Raw genomic sequence first — 27874 nt, forward strand, 5'->3', positions numbered from 1 at the left:
ATGTCCCTTGTACACACACACACACACACACACACACACACATACTTTCTCACGCACAAACATTAACAGCAACAAGCACACACACAGACATACATACACATACACACAAAGACATACACACAGACACATACTCACACACCAGATGTTCAGTTAAAATAAATAAACCATAATTTTGTTGACAGTTTGGTATGTTGATCATCGTCTGGACAACATCCCACCAAGTCTTAACTTTATGTGTTAGAGATGTGAGAATGTATATAACTGACTCACTTACGACAAATAGATCCCTAAAGGTACTTAAGTTAATATATAGCCTTTTAACTGGTATATAACCGAGAAGCAGAAGATGTGACACAAAAGATTAAAGTCTAAAAAGGTTCCAGCGTTATATTATTTACTTTGGCGGAAGAATATGTATGAACTCTTCTCCATAAGAACCATTGAGAGAGAGAGAGAGAGAGAGAGAGAGAGAGACAAAGTCGAAAAAAAAAAAATCAAGAAACGCAGCTACAATCTTCATCCCTAGATATAACTTAAAAATAGACGTCTCCACCACCACCACCAGACACCGACATAACCATTAGTTATCTGAAGAAAGAAAAGAAAAGAACAAATAAAGATAGAGGCTTTGAATTACACTCCAGGAAACGTAACTATCGGCTGGTTGAGATTAGAACGGGCGAGTAAGCCTGAGGAAAGCTTTGACCATTTCCTTTGAATACTATATCCCTATGTTGGAGCTCTGAGTCTTGTGTTGAGCTCTGAGTCTTATGTTGTTAGAGCTCTGAGTCTTGCGTTGTAGGAGCTCTGAGTCTTGGGTTGTGTCGTATGCTTAAAACCCTGTGGTGGTGTGGTAGTGGTGGTAGTTTGATAGTGGTGGGAGTGGAGGGAGTGGTGATGGTGGTAATGTGGTGATGGTGTGGTAATGTAGTGGTGATGACATTCGGGGGAAATTCAAATGTTGACACCAGTTGAATTGTCCTTATTCCGGCCGGGATGTTGGTTGGATTGCCTAGTACATTTTTTTTTTTTAAGAGGTTAGCCCACCAGGGCACAGGTTCACTGACCCACATCAGGGCCTGGGGGGCGAAATAATAATAAACAACAATGGATAACATTAATAGCAAATTAATAAAAATAAATAAAATAATAATAATAACCATAAATAAATACAAAAACGAAAAAATAAATCAAGAGTGAGAACGATATACTGTACAGTATGTATGTTGTGTTGTCTAAGTAAGCGAAACAATTGAGACCCTGCAACTGCGTATAAATGAGGCAGAAAGTTAGATCAGCAACCTGGGACTTGATGACAATTTTCGGGATGCCATATGGCAGCAGGGTCTACCATTAGACAACACATTATGCTTCCAATATCTTCCCAGGTGGTAGTACCTCCCTGTTTGGTGGCTGCCTACTACCTGAGGCAGTAATGTGTCGGTGTTGTCCTGGGTGCTCAAATGAGGAAGGATCCATAAACTCGAAAGTGATTATTAAGATTATCTGAAGATTAACTCCAACTTATTTCACCTTAACGCTAACCTAACCTAACCTAACGCTAGCTTAACCTAAATGTATATATGTATGTATGTATGTATGTATGTATGTATGTATGTATGTATGTATGTATTAAGCAAGCGTGTAATTCTCTCCCACACTCTACATCCTGCCTTAATGATGCTCTCTCTCTCTCTCTCTCTCTCTCTCTCTCTCTCTCTCTCTCTCTCTCTCTCTCTACGTGACAGCTGGGGATAAACAACACCGTATCTCAGATTCTAGATGCTACAGTTAAACCAGTCAGTTATCACACAAGACGCTACAGTTAAACCAGTCAGTTATCACACAAGACGCTACAGTTAAACCAGTCAGTTATCACACAAGACGCTACAGTTAAACCAGTCAGTTATCACACAAGACGCTACAGTTAAACCAGTCAGTTATCACACAAGACGCTACAGTTAAACCAGTCAGTTATCACACAAGACGCTACAGTTAAACCAGTCAGTTATCACACAAGACGCTACAGTTAAACCAGTCAGTTATCACACAAGACGCTACAGTTAAACCAGTCAGTTATCACACAAGACGCTACAGTTAAACCAGTCAGTTATCACACAAGACGCTACAGTTAAACCAGTCAGTTATCACACAAGACGCAACATAATCGATGATGATAAAGAAGTATGATGTTCGTAACTGTAAATACTGAAGTTAGTTAACATTTAACAGAGCAGGATACAGTAATTATGTAACTTGATACAGTCTAACAGTCATTTTAAGTCTGGTTACAGGGAGGAATCATAACTGGATGTTTGGGTTCATTTAAAGATTAACCTCCCACTCCTAACCTAACCTAACCTAACCTATCACGTTGCGTTAAGTGAAATAAGTTAGTCCTGTCTCAAGTTGGGCAAGGGTGTGTGTGTGTGTGTGTGCGTGTGTGTGTGTGTGTACAAAGGGGTCACACGGCTTATGGATGAGTACAGGCATCCTTAGCTACGTCCGGTGTGCCCCCTCCACCTCTCTCCCTCCCCCTTTCAATCCTTCCCCCTCATCCTCCTCCTTTTCTTCGTTAACCACATCGCCTCCTGCAACACGCTTCCCCTTCAACAATTTTCTTCTCCTTAAATCCCCCTTAACCTCAACAAATCCCCCTTTCGCCCCCTCAACTAACCCCCACCTCACTCACGCCCCCCTAACCTCCAACACCCCCCCCCTCCTTACCTCAGTGACGACTCTTCTCAAACATCCGGTCAACACTAATTACAAACAAACAACACACCTACACCTGAGGAATATTTTAATTAAGGTGACTCCCGCAAAATAAGTCTCAAGAACAAGATATCTTATTATTTTTGTTGTTGTTTATCTCAGTGTGTTCGTGTGTTCGTCATTTGTTTGTTTTTCTCTTACCGTCATTTGTTTTTTAATCTTACCGTCATTTGTTTTTCTCTTACCATATACTGCAGTACACTTTTCACTTATTATCAATGGCGATGAATTAAAGGAAATACAATTCTTGGATTATATAGGAAGATAATAACGGCTTTATAATACTTATTATATTATGTAATGAAGTCTTAACAATTTCAATACATAAAAATAATAGATCCAATTTTTAAAACTATATATTATTAAATAAATATAAATGTATATCCGGTAAATACTAGATTACTTAATAAATGAATGAATATAAGAATAAAGAGATTAAATGTTAAATAATTAAATATACGATTAAATAAATAAATAAACAAGACCTTTACTTTATAAACGATATGATTTGTGGGATTTTACGTATTACCGATGTTATTTTGTTTGGGTTTAATTTACCCTATTGAAAGTTACGTATTCTTTCGTTTATAGTTGTCGCGTATGAAATAGTTTTTACTTATTACAAGACTTTTTTAAGTAGTAAAAACACAAAAATAAACTTAAAGCAAGAATTAAACCGAATATAAAATAATTACAAAATATAAACACACCTAAACATACGAGTATACATATAATAAGAAGAGAAACAAGTCGTAAAAAAATAATCACATTGGGTAACTCCGGCACAGATGGCCAGGCAAGGGAGGGAGACAGGGCGCCATCGTGTCCCAACTCATCGGAAAAATCCCTCCTTGGTACAGTAATTTAACCTCGGAATCTCCCTAACCTCATCCTTACCTAACCTTTGAACTTTTCTCTAAGACCCTGTTCCCCCCCACCACCGTGTGACACCGGAATGTTACGTCAAATAAGTACACGCCAGGATGGTGGTGGTAGTGGAAGGTGTTTATTTGTTGGGAATTTATTATTTTTTTTTGGGGGGTGTGGGGTTGAAAATGTCTTAATTCAGGGTTATGTTGTCAATTGATTCTACTTCTATGTTTTATTATTATTATTATCGTCATTATTATTACTATTATTCATTATTATTATTACGAGAGGAAGTTCTTTTCGACTTACGTGTTATTCGGATGTGGTCAGAAGTTCACTACAATATGTGGTTACTTTCTCGGTAAACTCCCCCTTTTGTTGTTGTTGTTGTTTGTTTTGTGGTGCTGAGTGTAGGTGTTTGTGATGTTTTTTGTTTTTGACGTTTTGTTTTATTTGTGTTTTTAGTTTTTTTTTATTTAAGGCCTTATTTTAATATTTTAATGGTGTGTCTGATTGTCTTTATCTATCTATCTGTTACTCATCATCTGTACTATAAAGCTACAATGTGTGTGTGTGTGTGTGTGTGTGTGTGTGTGTGTGTACGTCTCTCCCTTCTATGTAGACATGTCGGCCTTTCTCACTCTCACCCCCCCACCGTGTCTCTACATCCTTGTTCTAAGAACACCTCACCTCCCTCACCTCACCTCACCTCCTCACTCCCTCACCTCCTCCCTCACCCCTCACCTCCTCGCCTCTCCCACCTCACCTCCTCCACCCCCTCCCTCCCTCCTCCTCACCTCACCTCCTCCCACCCCTCACCTCCCCCCACCCCCTCGCCTCCCAACGTATACTGAAATTCTGGTTCCATATGTAAGAAACGTTTTTTTTTAATTTTCTGCCTAAAGTCACTTTGTTAGATTAGGTTTTGTCAGGTTAGGTTAGGTAAGGTTTTGGTTAGGTTAGGTTAGGTTTTAGTTGGGTTAGGTTAGGTTAATCTTAAGGTGAACTAAGCTGGGTGGGTTATATGTTTAGTTGAGTCATAGGAGCTTGTCCACGTCTTCGTAAACATTCAATCGTTTTTAGCAGGTATAACCAACACAAACGTTTCTAAGTCAGGGATCATCTCCGTAAAATATACCAAATATGTATATGTGTATGTTTGTATGTATGTATGTATGTATATATATATATATATATATATATATATATATATATATATATATATATATATATATATATATATATATATATATATGTGTGTGTGTGTGTGTGTGTGTGTGTGTGTGTGTGTACGCCACCTCGGTACACTCAACCTCCTCTTAGTCCCACATTGAACCATTGTGTCTGTTACTACGCAGCTGACACACACACTCACACACACACACTCACACATCCATCTCTATGTCTGTCTGTCTGTTTGTCTTTGTTCCTCTGTCTAATTATCTGTCTTTGTAATATTCGTCTGTCTTTATATAACTGTTTTTGTCTGTCTGTCTATCTCCTACAAAACTTAAATGAATAAATATCAAGGTCAAAGTACAGGTCAAGGTCAAAGGTTAATTAAAGGTGTGGAATTCTAAGGCACCATTTACCTGCTATTAATTACATCTCTCTCTCCTGACACAGCGGGATGTACAGTGCCAGAGGGGGCGGAATGTACACGCCCACTATGCAAGACATGACCTCAGCGCCTACCAACATGTGGCCTCAGCAGGGTGAGTTATAATTTGGGCGTGTGGGCGGGGTGTGGGGAGGATAGATATGGGGGTTATGGGTGTATGTATGAGAGAATGTGTGGGTGGAGGGTGTATGAATGGGTGGGAGTGTGTGGGTTTAAGATGGATGGGTGGGAGTGTCTGGGTGGATGGGTGGGTGTAGGATGAATGGGTGGGAGTGTGTGGGTGTAAGATGGATGGGTGGGAGTGTCTGGGTGGATGGGTGGGTGTAGGATGAATGGATGGGAGTGTGTGTGTGGGGGGGTAGTGTGTGGGTAGGTGGGTGTGATAGTAACTGTGGGTGGTAGGAGGTCTGAGATAAGAGGGAAAGAGGATGTTGGAGTATTGTTGACGTAGGATTGGATATCATTTAGGATGTAATTATGTGAAGGATTTTGTATGCAGGTGTGTGTGTGTGTGTGTGTGTAGAGTGCGTTCTAAGAATGGGAAGCTTTGAGTGTTACCTACATCAACATCCTTCTTTGATTCACTTACATCTGATAACCTTCTGATTGTCCTGTTTAAGTTCCTCTGATTTACATATTTTCTGATTTCTTTCCTTTTGCCCCTCCTACTCTTCTTCCACCTTTTCTTCCACACATAATAAGACTCTAACCTCCTCCTCCTCCTCCTTCTTCCCCTTCTACAGTAGACTACGGGATGCAGGACCTGGGAGTAATGAAGACCTCGCCCTCGACTCCACCCCTCAACTTCCCGTCACAAGTATATGGTCGACCTCAGGTAACGCAGCGCCAGCCTTGTACATTACCTACTAGTACTTCCATACCTACGCTTAACCAGGTGTGTTTGCCAGGTCACTACTCCTCTACATACATACATTACATACATACATACATACATACATACATAGTTTTAGCAATCACTATGAAAAACCCTTGCTTCCATTATCTTCACTACACACAACAACAACCAACAATTCTAATAATAATAATAATAATAATAACAGAAACAAACCACAATGATAATAATAATGATGACAATAATAATATGATAATTCGTGTTAAATCTTACATTAATACGTTATAAGATAAGCAAACACCTCCCTGAGTCCTGAACCTGTTAATGACCCGTGTCCACCCCTCGCGTCTAACAGCTGCCATCAAGTAACATGCCTCTGACCCGCTCCACACTCGGCTACGGCGGCTATGACATGTCAGGCTCGTGGGCGGCAGCAACGGACCCCTACAACGCCTATGGTCCGCAACACGTCCGCACCGCCATCTCGGCAGTGAAAGGTAAACAATTTAAATGTTCTTGTTTTGTTGGTATGTTATTGTAAGAAGGAGGAATATATCTCTTAATGGTTTAATGATGTTGATGAGTAGTTAATCTACTAACCATGAATACAGAGCTAATAAGATTCCTTTAGTTGTTGAAGCACAGTAATGGCTAATCTTGAATAGGTTACGTGTTGAAGCGCTCTATAACATTATAACACCAACAACAGAGGGTGGGAGACGTTATGCCTTAACTAGAATAAACATTAAAATACATATATAAATAAGAATTACCTCAATGGGATAACTAACACAAAAGTAAAATATGATAAAAACAAAATCTTAATGAAGCAACAACCTCTTACATACGGGGTCTCTCAGAGCTGAATAAAAATCGTCCATCGTAAACCAAATACAACATTAAAATTGGCGTCCCAGTCGTGAATAAAATTAAATATATCTACAGAATTTACCATTTAGTAGGAATTAATTTACTCTAATAAACACAAATAGAACACGACATAGATACCAATACTGCAGTAGGGAGAGGAATACGAGGTGTAATTCCGTGTCTGTTATTATAGCGAGTTATTGATCCATTAACTACCCTTAGTAAACACACCCAGATCAATAATAAATAAATAAATCGTAACAGATGGGATAACAAGGTATAATTTTTTTTTTTAAGGGTAACAAAATTCTATAAAGTTATGAATACCGAGTTATGTTATCAGCAGGGGACCCCCACCACGTTGGATCAGAGGTGGACAGGAAGGTGACTTGATAATGATATGTTAGGGGGGGGGGGAGTCTGGCAGAGGAAATTAGTCTTGATAAAAATGGAACTCTGGGCCAAATGGGTGATTAGCAGAAAGGGGGATGGGGGGGAAGGGGTTGATGGTGTGTGTCGGACGGTTCTAGTTTATTGTAAGTCTTATAATTTTCTAGGTTTTATTGAAGTGAGTATTATAAATTATATTACAAGTTCATTCATCAGAGTATACAGTAATTAAGGGATTACTCTACAGGATTATAATTTTACGTTTAATTATTATTTATAAGATGTGTTTAAGAATAATTAATGAATGACTTAAGGCAATAATTTAACTTCGAGGTGTGCATTAGATTTTCAAGGTTAGATATATAGAATGCGTTTACCGACTCTAACCTAACCACCCAGTCATCATATAAAATTACAATATTTCTGTCATGGTCTAAAGATTTCATTCTGGTTCCATTCGCCTCTCGTTTCACACAATCCCGTAGAGAAAAAAAAAGTCATTTGCAAATTGGAAGAAAGACTAGGGGTGGGGGGTGTGGGGGAGGGGGGTGGAGACCTTCATACGAACCTGAAAAAAAAAAAATCAAGGGAAATTTCAATGTCCAAGAAATTAATTGGGAGAAACTGAGAGGAAAAAAAATGTATACAGTGGTGAGCGATAAAACATATTATAATCGACCCACCAATAGGGTTTAGGTGAAAGTCTGGTTTAATCTATGATAATTATGTACTAAAATGAGATATTGTTAATTAGTCTGATAAATAAGCTTAATTATTAATTCCTATTGTCACACGTGTTAATAATGACCTCATCAGTTACCTTAATTTAGATCAGTTATTCTAATCAGGCATTAATTACCACTAATGACCTGAGCGATTATTCTAATACCTTAAAAATGACAAATTAGTGAGACAATTATCAACTTTATATAAACTGACAAGTATTAAGGCTCATAATTGCAAGTTATTAACCTATTTTGAGTTTGTTTAAGTTGAAGTGAATAAGAATCGAGTGAACGATGGTTATTATGTGTGACAACTGGAGTGAATGATGCATAATGATAGCCATGGCAACTGAATCCCTTAACAAAACACTAACCTAACCTACACGAATTTCAAGTCACGTTTTCGAAGGGTTGGAGGGAGGGAGTGAGGGAAGTAGGTGGACTCTTTCAGCCCCTGGGGACGCATTTAGCCCCCATTAGGACTCGAGTGATTCTTAAGTACAGTCTTGGTGGTGGTAGAGGAACAGGGGGAGGAGGAGGAGGAGGAGGGGGGGGGCTGGTGGCTTGCTGTAACACTCCACTTAAGTACTTACTGGGAGGTGTAACTTAAGTGGCCTCCTCCTAGCCCCTGTCTCCTCTTAGCTAGTAGTTCGTCTTAGGATCGTATTCTCTGTCGTCAACAATGCATTCCAATGTGATGAACAAGTACTGAGAATTTATCATTGTTAACTCCTGTTTTGGTAGCAATGTGGGGTGCCTACTGCAAAGAAAACAAAAAATAAAACATAAAACAAAAAACATAAACAGAACAACAAACAAATATTACAAAAAAAAATAAATAAACATTACAAAAAAAATATATACGTTTAGGTGAGACAGAAGTAAGAGCAGAGAAGAAGCATAGATCTGATAACTGTGGAGAAAGGAGGTCACAGAGAAAATTATCCACTAAAGATGGAATTAATGAAGAACACAAGAAAAATTTGAATTTTTTTTATACAGATATTAATAGTAAACAAAATTATTGATAGTAGTTACGGGATATTGTTGTTAGTGGGGTGTTGTTGTTGTTAGTGGGGTGTTGTTGTTGTCAGTGGGGTGTTGTTGTTGTCAGTGGGGTGTTGTTGTTGTCAGTGGGGTGTTGTTGTTGTCAGTGGGGTGTTGTTGTTGTTGAGTGGTGTTGTTGTCAGTGGGTGTTGTTGTTGGTGGGGTGTTGTTGTTGTTGGTGGGTGTTGTTGTTGTTGGTGGGGTGTTGTTGAGTGGGGTGTTGTTGTTGTCAGTGGGGTGTTGTTGTTGTTAGTGGGGTTGTTGTTGTTGTGGTGGGGTGTTGTTGTTGTTAGTGGGGTGTGTTGTTGTTAGTGGGGTGTTGTTGTTGTTAGTGGGGTGTTGTTGTTGGTGGGGTGTTGTTGTTGTTAGTGGGGTGTTGTTGTTAGTGGGGTGTTGTTGTTGGTGGGGTGTTGTTGTTGTTAGTGGGGTGTTGTTGTTGTTGTTAGTGGGGTGTTGTTGTTGAGTGGGGTGTTGTTGTTGTGGTGGGTGTTGTTGTTGTTAGTGGGGTGTTGTTGTTGGTGGGGTGTTGTTGTTGAGTGGGTTTGTTGTTTGTAGTGGGGTGTTGTTGTTGTTAGTGGGGTGTTGTTGTTGTTAGTGGGGTGTTGTTGTTGTTAGTGGGGTGTTGTTGTTGTTAGTGGGGTGTTGTTGTTGAGTGGGGTGTTGTTGTTGTCAGTGGGGTGTTGTTGTTAGTGGGGTGTTGTTGTTGTTAGTGGTGTTGTTGTTGTGTTAGTGGGGTGTTGTTGTTGTTAGTGGGGTGTTGTTGTTGTTAGTGGGGTGTTGTTGTTGGAGTGGGGTGTTGTTGTTGTTGGTGGGGTGTTTGTTGTTGTTAGTGGGGTGTTGTTGTTGTTAGTGTTGTTTGTTGTTAGTGGTGTTGTTGTTGTTGAGTGGGGTGTTGTTGTTAGTGGGTGTTGTTGTTGTCAGTGGGGTGTTGTTGTTAGTGGGGTGTTGTTGTTAGTGGGGTGTTGTTGTTGAGTGGGGGTGTTGTTGTTGTTAGTGGGGTGTTGTTGTTGTTAGTGGGGTGTTGTTGTTGTTGGTGGGGTGTTGTTGTTGGTGGGGTGTTGTTGTTGTTAGTGGGGTGTTGTTGTTGTTGGTGTTGTTGTTGTTAGTGGGGGTGTTGTTGTTGTTAGTGGGGTGTTGTTGTTGTGGGTGTTGTTGTTGGTGGGGTGTTGTTGTTGTTGGTGGGTGTTGTTGGTGGGTGTTGTTGTTGTTAGGTGGGGTGTTGTTGTTGTTGTTAGTGGGGTGTTGTTGTTGTTAGTGGGGTGTTGTTGTTGTTAGTGGGGTTTTTGTTGTTGAGTGGGGTGTTGTTGTTGTTAGTGGGGTGTTGTTGTTGTTGGTAGTGTTGTTTTGTGGGGGTGTTGTTTGTTGTTGTTGAGTGGGGTGTTGTTGTTGTTAGTGGGGTGTTGTTGTTGTTAGTGGGGTGTTGTTGTTGTTAGTGGGGTGTTTGTTGTTGGTGGGGTTGTTGTTGTTAGTGGGGTGTTGTTGTTGTTAGTGGGGTGTTGTTGTTGTTAGTGGGGTGTTGTTGTTGTTAGTGGGGTGTTGTTGTTGAGTGGGGTGTTGTTGTTGAGTGGGGTGTTGTTGTTGTTAGTGGGGTGTTGTTGTTGTTAGTGGGGTGTTGTTGTTGTTGAGTGGTGTTGTTGTTGTTGGTGGGGTGTTGTTGTTGTTAGTGGGGTGTTGTTGTTGTTAGTGGGGTGTTGTTGTTGTTGTGGGGTGTTGTTGTTGTTAGTGGGGTGTTGTTGTTAGTGGGGGTGTTGTTGTTGTTGGTGGTGTTGTTGTTGAGTGGGGTGTTGTTGTTGTTAGTGGGGTGTTGTTGTTGTTAGTGGGGTGTTGTTGTTGTTGGTGGTGTTGTTGTTGGTGGGGTGTTGTTGTTGTTGGTGGGGTGTTGTTGTTAGTGGGGTGTTGTTGTTGTTAGTGGGGTGTTGTTGTGTTAGTGGTGTTGTTGTTGTTAGTGGGGTGTTGTTGTTGTGGGGTTTGTTGTAGTGGGGGTGTTGTTGTTGTTAGTGGGGTGTTGTTGTTGTTGAGTGGGTGTTGTTGTTGTTAGTGGGGTGTTGTTGTTGTTAGTGGGGTGTTGTTGTTAGTGGGGTGTTGTTGTTGTTAGTGGGGTGTTGTTGTTGTTGTTAGTGGGGTGTTGTTGTTGTTAGTGGGGTGTTGTTGTTGTTGGTGGGGTGTTGTTGTTATTGGGGTGTTGTTGTTGTTAGTGGTGTTGTTGTTGTTAGTGGGTGTTGTTGTTGTTAGTGGGGTGTTGTTGTTGGTGGGGTGTTGTTGTTGTTAGTGGGGTGTTGTTGTTGTTAGTGGGGTGTTGTTGTTGTTGTTAGTGGGGTGTTGTTGTTGTTAGTGGGGTGTTGTTGTTGTTGGTGGGGTGTTGTTGTTAGTGGGTGTTGTTTTTGGTGGTGTTGTTGTTAGTGGGGTGTTGTTGTTGAGTGGGGTGTTGTTGTTGTTGAGTGGGGTGTTGTTGTTGTTGAGTGGGGTGTTGTTGTTGTTAGTGGGGTGTTGTTGTTGTTAGGTAGGTGTTTGTTGTTGTTATGGTGTTGTTGTTAGTGGGGTGTTGTTGTTGTTAGTGGGTGTTGTTGTTGGTGGGTGTTGTTGTTGTTGGTGGGTTGTTGTTGTTAGTGGGGGTGTTGTTGTTGGTGGGGTGTTGTTGTTGGTGGGGTGTTGTTGTTGGTGGGGTGTTGTTGTTGTTAGTGGGGTGTTGTTGTTGTTAGTGGGTGTTATTGTTGTTAGTGGGGTGTTGTTGTTGTTAGTGGGGTGTTGTTGTTGTTAGTGGGGTGTTGTTGTTGTTAGTGGGGTGTTGTTGTTGTTAGTGGGGTTTGTTGTTGTTAGTGGGGTGTTGTTGTTGTTAGTGGGTTTTGTTGTTGTTAGTGGTGTTGTTGTTGTTAGTGGGGTGTTGTTGTTGTTAGTGGGGTGTTGTTGTTGTTAGTGGGGTGTTGTTGTTGTCAGTGGGGTGTTGTTGTTTGTCAGTGGGGTGTTGTTGTTGTTAGTGGGGTGTTGTTGTTGTTAGTGGGGGTGTTGTTGTTGTTAGTGGGGTGTTGTTGTTGTTAGTGGGGTGTTGTTGTTAGTGGGGTGTTGTTGTTGTTAGTGGGGTGTTGTTGTTGTTAGTGGGGTGTTTGTTGTTGTTAGTGGGGTGTTGTTGTTGTTGTTGTTAGTGGGGTGTTGTTGTTGTTATGGGGTGTTGTTGTTGTTAGTTGTGTTGTTGTTGTTAGTGGGGTGTTGTTGTTGTTAGTGGGGTGTTGTTGTTGGTGGTGGGTGTTGTTGTTGTTGAGTGGGGTGTTGTTGTTGTTAGTGGGGTGTTGTTGTTGTTGGTGGGGTGTTGTTGTTGTTAGTGGGGTGTTGTTGTTGTTAGTGGGGTGTTGTTGTTGTTAGTGGGTGTTGTTGTTGTTAGTGGGGTGTTGTTGTTGTTAGTGGGGTGTTGTTGTTTGTTGGTGGGGTTATTTGTTGTTGTTAGTGGGGTGTTGTTGTTAGTGGGGTGTTATTTGTTGTTAGTGGGGTGTTGTTTTGTTAGTGGGGTGTTTTGTTGGGTGTTTTGTTGTTAGTGGGTGTTGTTGTTAGTGGTGTTGTTGTTGTTGAGTGGGGTGTTGTTGTTAGTGGGGTGTTGTTTGTTGTTAGTGTGGGGTGTTGTTGTTGTTGGTGGGGGTGTTGTTGTTGTTAGTGGGGTGTTGTTGTTGTTAGTGGGGTGTTGTTGTTGTTAGTGGGTGTTGTTGTTGTTAGTGGGTGTTGTTGTTGTTGGGTGGGTGTTGTTGTTGTTAGTGGGTGTTGTTGTTTGTTGGTGGGGTGTTGTTGTTGTTAGTGGGGTGTTGTTGTTGTTAGTGGGGTGTTGTTGTTAGTGGGTGTTGGTTGTTAGTGGGGTGTTGTTGTTGTTAGGGTGTTGTTGTTGGTGGTGGGGGTTGTTGTTGTTAGTGGGGTGTTGTTGTTAGTGGGTGTTGTTGTTGAGGTGGGGTGTTGTTGTTGTTAGTGGGGTGTTGTTGTTGTTAGTGGGGTGTTGTTGTTGTTAGTGGGGTGTTGTTGTTGTTAGTGGGTGTTGTTGTTGTTAGTGGGGTGTTGTTGTTGTTAGTGGGTGTTGTTGTTGTTAGTGGGGTGTTGTTGTTGTTAGTGGGTGTTGTTGTTGTTAGGTGGGGTGTTGTTGTTGTTAGTGGGGTGTTGTTGTGGGGGTTGTTGTTGTTAGTGGGGGTTGTTGTTAGTGGGGTGTTGTTGTTGTTAGGTGGGTGTTGTTGTTGTTGGGGGGTTTGGTGGGGTGTTGTTGGGTTGGGGTTGTGTGGGTGTTGTGTTTGTTGTTAGTGGGGTGTTGTTGTGGTGGGGTTGTTGTTAGTGGGTGTTGTTGTTAGTGGGGTGTTGTTGTTGTTAGTGGGTGTTGTTGTTGTTAGTGGGTGTTGTTGTTAGTGGGGTGTTGTTGTTGTTAGTGGGGTTGTTGTTAGTGGGGTGTTGTTGTTGGGGTGTTGTTGTTGTTAGTGGGTGTTGTTGTTGTTAGTGGGGTGTTGTTGTTAGTGGGGTGTTGTTGTTGTTAGTGGGTGTTGTTGTTGTTAGTGGGGTGTTGTTGGGGGGGTGTTGTTGTTGTTGTGGGGTGTTGTTGTCGTGGGGGTTGTTCTTACTCAAGTAAAACCTGTGATGGGGGTAGGAATAGAGAGGGGAAGGAGGGGGAGAGAGAGGAGAGAGAAGGGGAGGGAGGAGAGAGAAGGGGGAGGGAAGGAGGGAGGAGAGGGGAGGAGGAGGAAGGAGGGGGCTGGATCCGGATGTGCGATGGGAAACACCCTCCCCCAACTCCTCCCTCCCCCTCCCTCCCTCTCTCTCTCTCTCCTCCCTTCCTTCCCACACATTCATCTTCCAGAAGACATTGTGTGTGTGTGTCCTTTCCAGCACACACACACACACACACACACACACACACACACACACACACACACACACACGGGTTTAATCAAGAAATAAAGGCTAAAAAAAATATGTTCTAACAAGGAGGTAAAAATCTTGTTTCTGTAGTTATTATGAAACGTAAACTGTAATTAGTTGAGTACAGTGAAGGTAATATGTCAACAAAGAGTACATTACGACCCCCTGATGGTATTGGTTAGAGTACAGGGAAAAATATAGCTTATGATGAGAGTACGTAAAGAACAAAATTCCCTCACCTCTCTCTCTCTCTCTCTCTCTCTCTCTCTCTCCTCTCTCTCTCTCTCTCTCTCTCCGGCCTCTGGTTAGAAAACTATATTAACGAGGGTAAATAATTTTCGTGTAGTATAAATGTGATAACGAGGTTGTCCATCAATTAAGGGTTGGTTAGTTATCTGCTGGTGGGGGGTGGTGGTGGTGGTGGTGGTGATGACGCTTCCTGTCCTATCGAGGTCGACCTCTAACAGCACCACCATCACCACCACCACCAACAACAGGGTGAAAATAAATGGCAACAGAAAATAAACAAAAGTTAATATGAGGATCGTGATTGGTGGATGGATTCTCTCATCTGCATTATGATTGGTTTAGAGCTTGGCGCCCTTTTTCTTTTTTTTTTACGTTGTTTATTTTCATTTTTTTAATTCGGGTTTAATTATGTATTTATATGTTAAATTTAGTAACCATTTTTAGCATTATTGAGACACAAAGGATCGGTATTGTGCGGTACTGGACGTGGTGAGTGAGTGAGTGTGCGGTACTACTGGACGTGGTGAGTGAGTGAGTGTGCGGTACTACTGGACGTGGTGAGTGAGTGGTGTGCGGTACTACTGGACGTGGTGAGTGAGTGAGTGTGCGGTACTACTGGACGCTGGTGAGTGAGTGAGTGTGCGGTACTACTGGACGTGGTGAGTGGTGAGTGTGCGGTACTACTGGACGTGGTGAGTGGTGGTGTGCGGTACTACTGGACGTGGTGGTGGTGAGTGTGCGGTACTACTGGACGTGGTGGGAGTGAGTGTGCGGTACTTGACGTGGTGGTGGTGGTGTGCGTACTACTGGACGTGGTGGTGGTGAGTGTGCGGTACTACTGGACGTGGTGAGGGTGAGTGTGGGACTACTGGACGTGGTGGTGGTGGTGTGCGGTACTCTGGACGTGGTGGTGGTGGTGTGCGGTACTACTGGACGTGGTGGTGGTGAGTGTGGGTACTACTGGACGTGGTGGTGAGTGAGTGTGCGGTACTACTGGATGTGGTGAGGAGTGAGTGAGCGGTACTGAACGTGAGTGAGTGAGCGGTACTGAACGTGAGTGGTGAGTAAGTGAATAACATGATGTATAACGCTAAATAACTATCAAGAACGGCATGAATAAGAGGCTATGTATGACGGAGGGGGAGTAGAGAAGAGTCTAGGGAGGAGGCTATAGTCTCACGAGCCTTCTTTTGGGTCATGTATGGAAGATCGTACATAGGAGGCCACACACGAGAGGCCGTAACATGAGGCCACCACACACTAGAGGCCGTACATGAGAGCCACCACACGAGGTAGCAGAGGAGGCCACCACACACTAGAGGCCGTACAGAGGAGGCCACCACACACGAGAGACCGTACATAAGAAACCACATACAGGAGACCCTTACATTAGAGGCCGTACATGGGAACTACACATGAGAGGCCACACACGGGCCACACACACAGGAGGCCACACACGAGAGGCCGTACATGGGAGGCTGCACATAAGAGGCTGTATAACTCATGGGTTGTGCAACACATCAACTTCCGCTTGACACACTGGTAAAAAGTCACACGTGTTGGTACGCTGTCAAACATCAGACATGACATTATGGAGTGATATTTATAGTGGCTCCCTTGGTGACCCTCCCTGACTGTCTCCCTGTCTGCTTCCTTGATTGTCTCCCTGACTGTCCCTCCTCCTCCCTTTCCCTCCCTGCCTCCCTGACTGTCTCCTGTCCATGTCACCCCCTCTCCCTCCCTTTCCCTCCCTGCCTCCCTGACTGTCTCCCTCTCTCTCCTCTCTCTCTGACCGTCTCCTGTCTCCATGTCCCTCTCCTCCCTCCCTCCCTGCCTCCCTGACTGTCTCCCTCTCTCTCCCTCCTCCTATCTCCCTGACCCTCTCCCTCCCTGTCTCCCTCTCTCCTCCTGCCCATCCCCAAAGGTAATGAGACCGCTGGCAGGGAGAATAATAAGAGACATCATTTAGAGGAAGAGAACAGACACCAGTAAAGAGAAGACATTCGTTAATGATGGATTGTATGTCTGTCAATGCTTCAACAATCAACGTCATTAAGACATTGAGCTATGTCAAAAATTACAAGACATACAGTGCAACCTAACCTAACCTAACCTAACCTAAACCTAACCTAACCCTAAATTTAGAGTAATGTTGCTTAATAATTAGGTAAATAAATCGAAGACCCTAATTATCATGATATAATAATTTTGAAAGATTATAAAACAAACTCTTAACTAAAATTTAACATATATAACAAAATATTAACTTAACATTAACTTTATTTAATCTATATAACTCTTTAATTAATCTGAGGAACTGACAACTAGAAAATCCAATCAAACACTGACTAGCAAACCAATAGTAACAAAAGCAAAGCTAATAATAACTTATACATCAATATTCCCGTAAGTTAAGTTAGCAAACAGTGACCACAATACGAGGCTAGAGTCAAAATCCCTCTCAGTTCTCCAGAGCAAACAAGATTAAGGTGGTCACAGGTACAAAGTCAATATACCACTCTGGTGATACACTCCCTGACTCACTCACAAAGAAGGAAACAATGAGAGAGAGAGAGAGAGAGAGGTCTATAGGCTATAAATAAGCACTATCATTATTATTACAGTATTAAAAGTTAAAACTAAAATGTATCCGAACGATTTAATTTCATAGGATAAAAATTTCATACTTGTATACATAGAAGTGGTGTTATGTATACATATATATACATACAGGCGGCAGATTAGAGGATTAGAAACAATATTTAGAAACTCAACGGTAAGGAGAATATAAGGGAATTAAGAGTATTAGTGGTGAGTATAAGGTGGTAAGGGGATGAGGGGTGAGGTAGGGGTGAAGGGATCTTGGGTCAACAGAGGTTGGGGAGAGAGCGGTGTGGGTTAAAATAAACACTAATTACTCGTACAACAATGAGGTCAAGTTTGGCTCTCAAAAAGAAAACAAAACCAGCTATTGTGTGGCTATCGTAAACTATTTCTAACTATTCTTATTTACGGATTATAATATGAGTTTTGTGTTGTTTATTGTTGTATTTAGATAATATTATTGCTATATATAAATATTCTCGATATTGTAACTCGGAAATAATAACTTGGTACGTCTTCTTTCATAACATACGTCAGCTGATGTTAATTTCAAGAACTCATTAGGGGATTTTCGTTCACATCCTCTAGTTGCTATAAGTTTAATCCAAGGTAGAATAAACTAACAATAGCTAATAATTACATTCAATCATATCCTCTAAGGAGGGGGAGGGAGGGGGGTAGGGAGGAGATAAAGAATAAACACGTATATTGAAATAGATGTTTATTTTCCTCTGCACCTCCCCCTCCCATGACACTAGATAGAGGGAAGGTGGGAGGGATGGGGGGTGGGATGTACCCTGGCTTATCTCCAGTACCCAGCCACATGCAGGCCTACACTACCACTACTGATTAGCCTTATCTACAGCACCCCTCATGGTCTTGACCGCTGGAGATAAGCTGGGGAGTTGGAAGTGAGGTTTGTGACTACGGTTTAAGTCAGGTGTTAGGTAACTTTAGTTTGGGAGGTGTTAGGTAGTGGAGGGAAGGAAGGAGGGAGGAAGGAGGGAAAGGAGAGAGAGGAAGGTAAGGAAGGAAGGAAGGAAGGAAGGAAGGAAGGAAGGGAAGGAAAGGAGAGAGAGGAAGGTAAGGAAGGAAGGAAGGAAGGGAGAGGAACTAATACACCATTCTCCAAACATTAAGTGACACTCCTAGTTTAGCACAGACTCTCCGTGGAGTTGTACCTTGAGCATTATTAACTATTGTCTATAATACTCAATTAATACTTGACCGAATGTGTTGTTGATATTATAATGGCGATCACTTGAAGATTACACACCCACAGCTTATGTCACCTGATGAGTTGATTAGGTTTAGTTAGGTCAACGTTAATTGTGTTTTAATAACTAAGGTATTCTTGGTTAGTAAATACACTTGTCATCACCAATTGAACAAGAAAACCATTGTTATTGTATACATAATTCCTGTATAGATTATTATTTATTCATGTATATAATCATGTATGCGTAATACTAGGGAATGTATAAGTCAAGAATACTGTTGTAAGATAATGTGGCCAGATGTAAGTTACCAGATAAGTGTTGTTCCTGCCTCTTGGTATACACACTACGCTCACACTCTACAGCAGGTACACGGTACATACAACCACAATGCCACACGGAAACGAAAATCCTCTAAGGATATTTTACCACAGGTTTCGTGATATCCTAGCAACCTGTGGACTAATTTTTAAACATAACTAGTCTAAGTTAGTTAAGGTTGTGTCTAATAACTACAGACAGGTATACACTTACACCTGAGAACCTAGCGGACATTATTGTATCTGAGTTAACTTTGCGTGTGTGTGTGTGTGTGTGTGTGGTGCAGCAGTAGATAGCAGCCTGCGGGACACCTGGGAGTGCCGTGAGTGTGTTAACTGCGGCGTCTCACATACGCCCCTGTGGCGGCGGGACTCCTCAACTGGCCACTACCTCTGCAACGCCTGCGCCCTCTATACCCGCACCAACGGCATAAATCGCCCGCTGGGAAAGGCGCCCGCTCGTCGCCTCGTAAGTCTACCCCATCAGGCAGGTCCCCCAGCTGAGCCGCCCCCACTAGCGCACCCACCGCCCGCATGTCAGCATACATATTGAATTTAATCTGCAGGGCTTTACGGCCCCCCAAAAATCTCACCCTGCCGTCAGCTCCTCATTCCCAGACAGGACGTCGAGGAGATACCAATATTTATGTCTGCCATTACTACGAGTCTTGACCACGGGGGATGAATGGAAGGAAAGAAGTACAGGAGATGAGTCTTTCTATCTTCTCTCCCTCTCTCTCACTCTCACTCTCCTGTCTGCTTGATCAGTCATTCTCAGTGGACCCGACTCTCGCCTCGCTTTCTCTTCTCTCACTCACACTGCGACTAACTCCTCCCGTTTGCTTGTTGCAGTTGACGACTACTACAACTTCTATGGACTTCAGACGCGGACTTATGATTCCATGAAGAGCAGGCGCCTGGTAGGTCCCCCTCTGCTTGCTTTTGCATGGCCATCTGCTGCATGACCCCTTCCTCTGTCTTCTTTCTCTCTCTCGCTTTCAATTTATGATCTAACTCTCGATTTTGCTTTTCCAATACGATTATTAATTTTTTAATTCCTGAGTGTGAAAAATGATCCGCTGATGTTTACTGTATTAAGAGACATACCACACAAACCTGTCAACATGGAAACAGGAAATTATTTAATCTTTGTTTATCATTAAGTGTGGCTGGAGAAACACCTGGTATGTAAATGACCACAATAAATCTACCTGAGAATCAAACTCCAATTAGACGGGGGGGGATTAACCTGTTGCTTATTCCTCGCTTGCTTAAAGTACCTGTGTGAGCTTAATGCCACTAACAATAATATTTTTATCAGTAAAAACAAAATATTGATGAAAAAAAATTGAGGTTTTTTAATATAACTTTTTTTTAGACTTGGATAAAAAAAATCAATAATGTGAAAGTTACGATATTTTATTTTAGTTTAGCTTTAAGAAGTTAAGACAAATTAAGTTATTTGCTAGAATCATATGCAAAACAAACATTGGCCTCTTGCTGTCACTAAACAACGATATCTTGGTCTTAACAAATCAATTAATCTTCACTACAATATTATCGTCAAAAGGTTATCAATAATTAAAAAAAATTATGTAACTCTCACTTTATTTATATATTAATAAACATGTCATCCATTTTGCTTAATATCAATATCAACAGTTAATAATTTTTTGGTTTAAGGAATTATTTTTAACTTCTATTTCTTTAATGTTGTTATTAAGTTGTGATTAGTGAATAGATTCTTTCCTTAAGTAAGTAAAAATACTTTCACTTATTTATGCAGTTACCCACTAAAGTCTTCTCGCCTCTCCTCCTGAACCACGAACCCCCAAGAGTTTCAGACTCGTGAATCCGGAGCATTTATGGACACAATAATGCATCATACTGGTTCGGGTTCACGAGTCTGAATCTTCTCGGGGTTCGTGGTTCAGGAGAGGCGAGAGGACTTTGAAGTACCTGTACCTTAATATCAACAGTCACCCTCCACCCCTCCCACAAAAAAATCCATCCCATATTAACACTATTAAGTAATCAACTAACAAATATTAAAAAAAAATATCTAAGCAAAAAATTTAATATCAATGTATTATTTCCGTGACGTCATCAGTCGGGAAACCGTCGGATTGGTCAGATGTGCACCAATTGCCATACGTCAGTGACCTCATTATGGCGTCGTAACAGCCAAGGAGACCCTGTGTGTAACGCCTGTGGCCTCTACTACAAACTGCACAGTGTCAACAGACCCCTGACCATGAAGAAGGAGAGTATTCAGGTAAGTCTTGTCATCAGGATGAGAATTTTGAGAGTTTATGACGATGAGAAGTAATATAGAGGGAGTGTTTGGGCGGGAAAAGGATTGGATAGTGTTAAGAGGATTTAAACTATCTTTTGTTTTTAATGAGAAGAATTGGATAGTGTTAGAGAGGATTCCAACTATCTCTTGTTATTTAGCGTAAATAAGAATGTCATTATTGTTATTACTACCATGGACGATTTTTCTGATGGTATAAACTAACAGGTAAAAAATAACTAAATTAATTACATATTGACATGAATTAAAACACCTTCATCTCCCTCACAGACTAGAAAACGTAAACCCAAGAAGTCAAGTGATACCAAAACCTCCTCCTCCTCCTCGTCATCAACCTCCACCACCTCGTCCTCCGTCACTCCCTCTACCACAGCCTCGAGCCTTGGGTCATCTGGCTCCTCGTCCTATGTTATCTCTTTAGCGTCTTCGTCTGCGTCTACATCATTGACTACATCCACCTCCGCCCCTACGACCTCCTCCTCGTCACTGACCACCACTTCCGCCTCGACCTCCAAGTACCAGATTGTCTCCACGCCTATAGGTAAGTTAATTTCTTAATGTTTGTTTTAATTTGGTTTGATTTTGTCTCTAGATTTTAACTTACGATTGAGATTCACACATATTAACCTAACCTTGACCTGAACCTGACCTTTAACCCTAACCTAACCAGAGACTTTAGGATGTTTGATCGATCCATGATACCGAGTGGATAGATTTGATGGCTAGGAGAGAAAGACACAGAGCTGAGATAACTTTCTTTATTTCTCTTAACATTTCTGAAGATGTGTTCTGTGTAACTCGAAATGTTAGAGAAATAAAGTTAACTCAAGCTCTTTGTTTACCTCTTACCTGTCAAATATACTGGAGGAGGTTATTGACAGAACTGACAGAACTCATTTAATGATACCCTGCAGAAGGCCCACCAGGAGATCATTTGCTGTGCTTCATTACCCAATAATCTCAATAATTCAGGAGATGTGGATTATATAATTACTGTATGTATTTAGCCCACATTTATATAATTGTTAGTGTCTGTATAATTGACAGAGGCTAATACAACCTCTCTATAGTTTAATGGGTCAAGGGTCATTTGGCATTATTCGGTGTGGAATGTCTCTCCTCTGCTGAGAAACCTTTTACAATTATCACTCGTGTTTACAGTGAAGACGGAGCCGACGATGGGGCCATACTTGTCCATGTACGGGTCATCCACATCATCGTCGTCGTCATATGGACAACAGATGTCGTCTCCGGCAGTATCGTCCGCCTCACTACTTGGGTCGTCCTTGCCGCCCCTCCTGACTCCCTATTCCCTACAGAGCCTCAAGGCCAACCAGGCAGTGGCGACCTCCACACTCCAGTATGGGGTCAAGGACGAGCCTTCCTCCCCTGGCGGTGGTAGCAGCAGCCTAGGAGAACTCACCTCCCTCCCTCACGCCCACTCAGGCTCCCAGCACGACCATTCAGGCTCCCAGCATGCCCATTCAGGCTCCCAGCACGCCCATTCAGGCTCCCAGCATGCCCATTCAGGCTCCCAGCATGCCCATTCAGGCTCCCTGCATGCCCATTCAGGCCCCAGCACGCCCATTCAGGGCCCCAGCACGCCCACTCAGGCTCCCAGCACGCCCACTCTGGGTCCCAGCACTCCCACTCTGGGTCCCAACAAGCCCACTCCCAGATAGCACACTCACCCTCCCAGCACGCCCACTCTGGCTCTCAGCACAGTCACTCCACCACCCAACACACCTCCAGTGGATTGAGTCTCACCTCACGTGGGGTTCTGGCGGGAGTGACGGCCTCCACCAGCCATCTGTCAGCCGTGGCCTCCTCACCCCCCACCTCCCACTTGACCTCCAGCACCTCACCCCTCACCCACTACGCCTCCGCCAACCTCATGCTGCCCCATATAGTCAACTCTGCCAGCCTTGGGGCCACAGGTCTCCAAGGACGCTCGAGTTCCCCGCTGACACCCACCCATCAGCACCCCCTCGAACACCTCTCCTGGAAGACCAACTGAGGGACTGATCCTCCCCCCACTCCCCCTTCCTCGTCGCCCCAAGAGAGAAACTCCTTCCTGAACCATGATGGAAGGGTCACTCTGGTGTGCTCACTGCAACTCTCACCACTTTGCTATCCTGAAGAAAATATAACTGATAGCATCTTAACGCTGTGAGAAGAAATTCACTTTGAGAATACGAACATTATAACCCGTTTCAACACCTACCACTAGAGACTGAGGTGGATCAAGAGGCCAGTGTATTATAGTGTAGGGATAAGGAGTCACGTGTGTGTGTGTATATATATTACTCCCAGTTAAAGAAGCACCTGAGGGTCTTGCTTTCATGTTTTAATTTTTTTTACTTGATTTAATATACAAGTGTGTGTGTGTGTGTGTGTGTGTGTGTGTGTGTGTGTGTGTGTGTGTGTGTGTGTGTGTGTGTGTGTGTGATTCACCAGGTCGACTAAGGCTACTGGTGTTATGAGTGCTTGTTATTATTATTATTATGCCTTTAGGGTTAATTTATCTAGCATTAATTTATCTATTTTTTTTTAATAGTAATAAAATTTGGTTGAATAAGGTTGTTAGGCACACCAAAGATAGGAAGTAGGTTCATGGGTGCCAAAGATAGCCAAGATAGCCTCCTAGTACAGTATTTGGTGGAAGGTTGAGAGGAGATGTGCTGGACGGTGAAGCAAGGTAGTGTGTGTGTGTGCTGTCCTGTGTGATGTGTCTAGGTGCTCACTTGGGTATGGTGCTGTTATAGTGCTGTACCTCAATGCTCCCCTGGGTATAGTGCTGTTCCAAGCTCATGAACTAGTCATCGGTTATGATGCTGTTAACTGCTGTGTAATTTCCACTGTTCCCTTGGGGCCTCACTGTCTCGTGCTGTGCTCATAAAATAATGGCGTCTCTTGTGTCCTAGAAACTAGTGCTCCATTATTTACACTTAACGACCTATTGTTGTGTATCGGTTAAGTTTTGGGTCATATATTTGGTCTTGATTCCTGTTTCCTTGAGTCCCCCCCCTCCCTTTAGTCCTATTCTCCGTTTTCTTTCTCTAGATCTTTATCAATGTTTTGTTCAATATTTGTCATGAACAACAACAAAAAATGGGTGACTGATTCTATTTTGTTTATGTCGTTTTAGTAGACTTTTTAATCTACCCTGTTACTTCAGCTGTTCCAATACGCCGAAACTTATCACATTACTCGTGTCTTGAAGCAATGGCCAGACGTTGTCAAAGTTTCATCCTTAACTGAAACATCATTAATGAGTTTGTTGTAGTGTTATAAAGAAGAAGAGGCTACCAAGTGTATGATAATGTAAATAGCAATTTTTTTTCCTCTTACTCTTCATTCTAAGGAGTGCGGTGGACGAGTGGATACAATACTCGTCTCCTATCCTAAGGGTCGTTGGTTCGATCATGGGGCACTCCCAGTCTACCCAGCTGTAAATGGATACCTAACTTTACATGTTGGGGGGTGTGAAGGCGGTCGACTGCACTACCAGCCACACTGCCTCCTAGCATAACCGATAGCTTAGCATACAGTGCGTGTTGTACCCTAAAGAGACCAGTGACACAGTCTTTACTCTTTATCTAAGGTTTATACATTAGGAATTGATGCTTCGCTTTTATTTTAAGTGTATACCTCAGATTTACCTTCTTAGTCGAGGGTTAACCAATATACCTTCCTTTACCTGCGCGGTACTCAGTGGTGATTTATTTCAACCGATCGACCAGGCTCACGTGATGGCGACGCTGTGGCAACATGAGAACCAGATCCTTAGTCGTGTTACCAGCGTGGAGTCTTATAAGTGTGTGGCTATATATTCATGTATTTGAGATTAAAAACAACTTATTGGATATTATTAAGGATTAATTATGTTTTGAAATTAATCATGTGACTTTGTTTAATAATTAAGAACTGTGAGGGAATTGATGAAAATGATTGTGTGAGGTGAAAGTGAATATTTGGGGCCTTTTTTTTAAATGATGTTGATTTGTTATTGGAAATTATATCCCTGGAGGAGAGGTTTGTGTTAGTCTATTTCAGTGTTTTATAAATGTTAGATATTGATTGTCAAACTCTAATGTATTGTTGAATTTTAATCTCAGTCTATTTAAATTACTGTTTTTCTCTGCATTTTCATTTTAATTCAATATGCAATAATGCGGCCCCCTACTTTGTTATCAATAAAATATAAATTAAAATAATATACTTCTTGAGTCGTTGTTTTTGTGATGAAATTCCACTTTAATATTCCAAACAAACAATTAGAATATTTATTTCTCCTGAACACTAATCAAAATTTATGAAAAAATTAAATAAATAAATAGAAACAGACTGCAATACAAAACTGATCCAGAAATACAAATAAAATAGAAAAAAAATTAGTAACGCAATAAACTCACAGAAGGATAATAATAACTAGGAACTGGTTCGCTATTGATGTTGCTAGTGGTTGAGCCTAGTCACCTACTCTCTGTCTAGCTAGCTGGTATTGATCGAACGAACTGTGGAGAGAAGGCACTGGAGTGTCATCTGCCCGGGTTACTTATTATGTAAATATGAATAATTCCAAGCTACTAAGTTATTTATAGTTGTCAATCTGTTTACAAGACTAAAGAAACAGTTCTTTTGTTAAGTCAGTATATGTGGGATTTTGTTTTGAGGATTGTTCAGTATTATAAAAGTCGTAACTTATCAAACCTAATACGTGTGGTAATAACATTGTAAAGTTAGAGATGAACACCTGAAGATCCACCCCCCCTATCTTTTATTTCAACCGAGGATTAATCACCCTAATTGTTAACCTAATCTCCCCACTGGTTTAGTTTCTTTTGATATTATAACACTTAAAAGTTTACAAATTACGGTCTAAAAAATAAAATAACTGACCTAAGCAGATGACACTATCGACTTTCTCTCCACAGTTCGTTCGATCAATACCAGTTTGAATCCACTTTAACATGAGTCATAACACCTGAACCCCGAGTATGGAAAACGAACCTAAATACGGGATCGTTTAAAACTGTCACCTGAACCCCGAGTATGTGAAACGAACCTAAATACGGGATCGTTTAAGACTGACACCTGAACCCCGAGTATGGAAAACGAACCTATATACGGGATCGTTTAAAACTGACACCTGAACCCCGAGTATGTAAAACGAACCTAAATACGGGATCGTTTAAGACTGACACCTGAACCCCAGTATGTAAAACGAACCTATATACGGGATCGTTTAAGACTGACACCTGAACCCCGAGTATAAAACGAACCTAAATACGGGATCGTTTAAGACTGACACCTGAACCCCGAGTATGTAAAACGAACCTAAATACGGGATCGTTTAAGACTGACACCTGAACCCCGAGTATGTAAAACGAACCTAAATACGGGATCGTTTAAGACTGACACCTGAACCCCGAGTATGTAAAACGAACCTAAATACGGGATCGTTTAAGACTGCACTGAACCCCGAGTATGGAAAACGAACCTAAATACGGGATCGTTTAAAAGTGGCTTCCTACGTCTTGTTCTCACTTGGTATAGATAACTGGAGGGAATCTTTATGGCTACCCGATACAGTACGTTGAAGTGAAGGTGTTAGTTGTTAAAAGATGATCAGGACATTACTCAGCTGGCGGGTCACTTAACAGCTTCGAGATAAGAGTGAAGACAGTCTTGAATGCCAATGGAAGAGAAGCCTCGTCGTATATATGATCTCATCCTGGGGTTTATTTGTTATTGCTCAAACATTTAATAAATAATAATCTACCTGATTGAGTACTTTCATCTGACAGGAAAGAGAGATAGAAAAATAAGCTTAACTACTCTAAATAAGCTTAACTGATGTATATACTTAGAAAGCTTTTTTTGTGTGTGAATTGATAACTAATGTGGTTACTAATCTAGAACACGTACTTAACCCGTTTACTTCAGGATATGATTCGGATTACCTCCATATGATTTTATTCAGGTTAATGAAACTTATGAGATGGGTAAATGACCTAAACCTCGTAGTTAATGAAGCGTACTTGAGTCATTAACACAATAACGTCAACATTTACGAACGATTTGACCCATTAACTCAGGTCATCTCTAAGAATTACTTTAGTATTTACGGTAATTTTAATAGTTAGGTAAATACTGACTTTGCCAAATTAGCTTGATATTCCGAAACACAAGCAGAGGAGATTAACTTTTAGATTAAATTAGCGATGTGTGTGTGTGTGTGTGTGTGTGTGTGGTGTGTGTGTGTGTGTGTGTGTGTGTGTGTGTGTGTGTGTGTGTGTGTGTGTGTGTGTGTGTGTTGATGTGTGTGTGTTGATGTGTGTGTGTGTGTGTGTGTGTGTGTGTGTGTTGATATGTGTGTGTGTGTGTGTGTGTGTGTGTGTGTGTGTGTGTAAGCATTTCTTAAGTAATATATTGTATTAACTGGTGTTTGCATTACAGTTCATACGCTTCTAGTTATTTAATACTGTGTTTGTTTGGTGTTTACTGCAAGCTTTGTTTGTTTGTTTACAGAGATGAGTGTCAGCTGTTAGTCAAAGAAATAGAACAATGTGTGAAGTTCAGCGTCTGTTATGAAGTTGTTTACATAAAAATTTACATGTTTTAATAGACTGTTATGAAGTGTTTGTAAATATTGACGTCAGTAAACAGAGATTGGATCAAAATTATATATATAAAAATACATATTTGAAGGAAACATTGTTATTTATATATATAACACACATATGTAGTGGGGATTTTTATTAATATATATGACGTGTAGGAATTCAATGTCCATTTACACACTTAATACAGTTTTATTGAGTTTGTCGTATATTTGAGATTTTGTTAATTGTAAATAGTTAAAATATGTATGTTATTATGAAGAACTTTGGCTTAATTAGTTATGAAATGGTGAATAATAATAATATTCTTAGCCGTAGATTATCTTAGTATTATGTTTAGTGTGTAATTTGTAAAACTCATTGAGATTTGTAATGCTAATTGATGTATGAAGCTAATTTACAAGTTTTTTTAATAATCATAAGGGATTTTTTTTTTTATTATTCTTTTAAATTGGTGAGATTTTTAATTTTACGTGAAACTCAATTAAAAGTTTTATTAATTATTTTTAGTTTAA

The 27874-nt window shown here is 41.3% G+C and overlaps 1 protein-coding gene across 5 annotated transcripts in view; it reads left to right on the forward strand.

Moving 5' to 3' along the window:
• The window catches only part of LOC121853585 (erythroid transcription factor-like), a 56783-nt gene extending 31821 nt beyond the window's left edge, over positions 1–24962 (forward strand). Inside the window, exons 4-11 of one of the 5 annotated variants that reach the window (XM_042347810.1) lie at positions 5272–5360; positions 6010–6161; positions 6475–6616; positions 18707–18888; positions 20530–20694; positions 21004–21274; positions 21895–22179; positions 22243–24962. In XM_042347810.1, the coding sequence (XP_042203744.1) occupies positions 5272–5360; positions 6010–6161; positions 6475–6616; positions 18707–18888; positions 20530–20694; positions 21004–21274; positions 21895–22179; positions 22243–22415 (1459 nt within the window). In that variant the 3' untranslated portion in view covers positions 22416–24962. Of the gene's footprint in view, positions 1–5271; positions 5361–6009; positions 6162–6474; positions 6617–18706; positions 18889–19271; positions 19340–20529; positions 20695–21003; positions 21275–21894 lie in introns of all 5 variants that reach the window. The other 4 variants (XM_042347807.1, XM_042347808.1, XM_042347809.1 and 1 more) reach the window with 4 other exon arrangements.
• The last annotated feature ends 2912 nt before the right edge of the window (positions 24963–27874 follow it).

Source organism: Homarus americanus, unplaced genomic scaffold (assembly GCF_018991925.1).
Source record: "Homarus americanus isolate GMGI-L3 unplaced genomic scaffold, GMGI_Hamer_2.0 scaffold4896, whole genome shotgun sequence".
Classification (NCBI taxonomy): Eukaryota; Metazoa; Arthropoda; class Malacostraca; order Decapoda; family Nephropidae; genus Homarus; species Homarus americanus.